Source organism: Benincasa hispida, chromosome 10, assembly GCF_027475165.1.
Source record: "Benincasa hispida cultivar pf3 chromosome 10, pf3_genome.v1.1, whole genome shotgun sequence".
Taxonomy (NCBI): Eukaryota; Viridiplantae; Streptophyta; class Magnoliopsida; order Cucurbitales; family Cucurbitaceae; genus Benincasa; species Benincasa hispida.
In genome coordinates, this window is record NC_143487.1 from 16110191 (window position 1) to 16113217 (window position 3027).

The 3027-nt window shown below is 39.7% G+C and overlaps 1 protein-coding gene across 1 annotated transcript; it reads right to left on the reverse strand.

The window, feature by feature from the left end:
• Positions 1–285: 285 nt before the first annotated feature.
• On the reverse strand, positions 286–2490 carry LOC120089188 (UDP-glycosyltransferase 87A1-like). The gene is made up of 2 exons (XM_039046600.2): positions 1280–2490; positions 286–1202 (listed from the first exon to the last, which is right to left on the reverse strand). Exons 1-2 carry the CDS (start codon positions 1758–1760, stop codon positions 340–342), a joined length of 1344 nt encoding a protein of 447 aa, XP_038902528.1. The 5' UTR covers positions 1761–2490; the 3' UTR covers positions 286–339.
• Between the last annotated feature and the right edge of the window lie 537 nt (positions 2491–3027).

Here is a 3027-nt window from a genome sequence, read left to right on the forward strand (position 1 = left end):
ATCCTTTGACCAAGTCACATGACATAGCAATCATGGAGGTTGACTCGATTGAAACTTGTAGCGGGTACTCGATTTTCCCCTCCAATAAAAGCTATCTATGTACCTAATTTTTATGATTGCTTTTTAGAAAAATCACATTATTTTTTAACCCAATTTTCTGTCACACATAGTCCCATTGTTAACTTAAAAACAAGTAAAGAAACGAAGGAGAGAGAGAAGAAAATACTACAACGAACTTCCCTTCTTGACCCAGCCGGAAACACTATCTAATGAAGGGAAGCAAGATATTGAAAATCTTCTTATTGAATATTTATTCATTCTAACAAATTCTTAATTCATTCATAACTCTACAGAAATATGGCTGAGAAATGCATCAATGTTGGAATCAGAGGAACCACCTTTCGCCACCGCTCGCCGGCAAATTTCTTGTAATTCCGACACTCTGTTCCTCATCTCCCTCCCTTCAATGCTCTCTGAGTTCATAAATCTCTTCACAAACTCCGCAATTTCCACTCTACTCACCAAATCCCTACCCCCAACTGCTTTAAATCGGACCCCAACTTTCCAATCCTCTGCAATCTTCTTACTGTTCGGGAATTGATCCCAAAATATCGGCCAAGCAAGCATCGGAACACCGGCGAAAACCCCTTCCAGAGTCGAATTCCAACCGCCGTGAGTCCAAAACCCCCCGATGGCGCGATGGCACAGAACCCTCAATTGATCGCACCATCCAACCACCATCCCAGTTTCTCTGTCAACGTCCTTAAACCGATCATCATCTCCACGCGCCACCCACAAGAACCGAACGCCGCTGGCTTTCACACCAGCAACGATCTCGTCCATTTGGGCACTTGAGACTGAAAGATAACTCCCCTGCGACACGTACAAAACAGAGCCCTCTGCTTGGGAGTCCAGCCACCGGAGATAGTCGTTTGTGGCGGAGCTTTCTAGCTCGAAATATGGTGTACTGGGTCCGATGGTGTACACCGGGAAGGGAAATTTTTCCTTTAAGGTGTCGATAACAGAGGATTCAAGCTCGTAAACGGAGGTGGAGATGAGAAATTGGGATTTATCAACGAAACGGGCGGATTTCACAGCGAATCCAACACTTTGGAGACCATTGCCAGAGAAGAAAGACGGCAAATCTGCAAGACGGATCTTCGACACTCCAGGGAAGTAATCGACAATCTCTTCTCCCCGCTCTTCAAAACAAAGTAAGAAAAAAAATTAAAATCCGATTACAAAAGCGCAATTTTTATTAAATAGATTTTACAGTTACCTGAGAGATCGGCGGGGAAATGCCCATTTTCCTCGAGAAGATCGAAATGGTAAAGAATGGAGAAAACCGTAGCGGACATGGGCCAGAGTGAAGCGACCGGAACATTGAGGCATTTCCCCAACTGGACAGCCCAAGTGAGGAAGGTATCGGCGAGGATGGCTGTCGGCGGTGGGTCGAGGCGGCGGAGGAGAGTCTCAACGGGAGCTTCCATATGGGTTTGGATGGATCGGATGAAACCAGGGAAGTCATCGGCCCGGCGGAGCTCAGAGGGGATAACATTGGGGAAAGTGGCGAAATGGATGTTTTGGGGTTTGGGATCGGCGGCGAGGAAGGTGAACCACTCGTCGGTGACGATGAAGGAGATGAGAATGTTGGGATTTTTGAGAGAGAGGAGCTTGCAGAGATTCATGAGTGCGTTGATGTGGCCTCTGCCGGGGTACGGCAACGCCGCCAGATGAATCCGTTTACTCATCGGATCCATGCTGGGGTTATCGGAAGAGTGAGTACGGCGGCGATATCTTTGAGGGAATCAAAATGTGCAGAGTGCTGAGAGGTGTGGAGTACGAGAAGTTCTGACGAAGCCAAACATGATTTTGTAGTTTTTTTTTTTTGTTTGTTTTGTTTGTTTTGTTTGTTTTTGTTTTTGTTTTTTTCTTCTTCTTCGTTGGTAAAAAACTTTAAACCTTCAAAAGGGAAAATGACCCTAAAAACCTATTTTAAGAATTTAAAATGACAAGTGACCTAATTTTTGAAAAAATACAAAATGCCCCTTTACCTACGACATGATTATGTAAAGTTATGATATTGTCTTTGTTTTCTTGACAAATGACCTAGTTACGGTATGATTATGCAAAGTGATTTTTTGAGTGAGGAAAAGAAGTGAGAGATCGAGACCGAGATCAAGAGAGAGAGACCGAGAGAGAGAGAAAAGGGGCCGAAACTGAGAGACATAGAGAGAGTAGTGATTTGTGAATGATAAAAATAATAGAGAGAGTGAGAGCGATACCAAGAGAGAAAGCGATAGCGAGACCATGAGAGAGTGAGCGCGAGATGTTTTTCTACGTGCACACGAGTATATTTTGGTAATTTCACTCAGATTTGACATTGGCAAAGGGTCATCCGACATTTTTTCAAAAACTGGGCCATTTAACATTTTTTGCCCAATTTTTGGGTCATATGTACCAATTTCCCATATAAAATACATTTTTGTTAATAAATTCAAGTGAATATTGTTGAATAAGTTTTAGGTCTAGTTTTCATTTCAAGTCTTACTTTCAAATGCTACATTTTTAAGGCTTTAAAATGTTAGGTTAAAATACCATTTAGGTCACTATATTGTGAAATTTGTTTAATTTTAGTATTTGTACTTTCAGATGTCTGATTTTAGTCCCTTTACTTTTAGTAAATCTTAAATTTAGTCCATTGATGAAGTTAATTTTTATCGAAATAGATTAAATAATCATAATATTTTTCATGTAAAGAAACACAATATGTGAATATGTTTTCAAATTTTATAGTGAAATAAAAAAAGCAGTAAAAAATTCTACAATAACAAATAGTATGGACTAAATTTAATATTAATTGGTATTACATGAATTAAAATTGAACATTTGAAAGTATAAGACTAAAATTGAACAAACTCTAAAGTATAGAAACTAAAATGATCTTTTAACTAAAATGGTTTATATGATTTTTGTTTCAATTTGATCCATAAATTTTAAGATTTACATTTTTTATCTTCAATTTTT

Coding starts and splice junctions, on each gene's coding strand:
- LOC120089188 (XM_039046600.2), bottom strand. CDS start 1,760: ATGGATCCGATGAGTAAACGGATTCATCTGGCGGCGTTGCCGTACCCC. Junction 1,203..1,279: donor TTTCCCCGCCGATCTCTCAG/GTAACTGTAAAA, acceptor TTTGTTTTGAAG/AGCGGGGAGAAGAGATTGTC.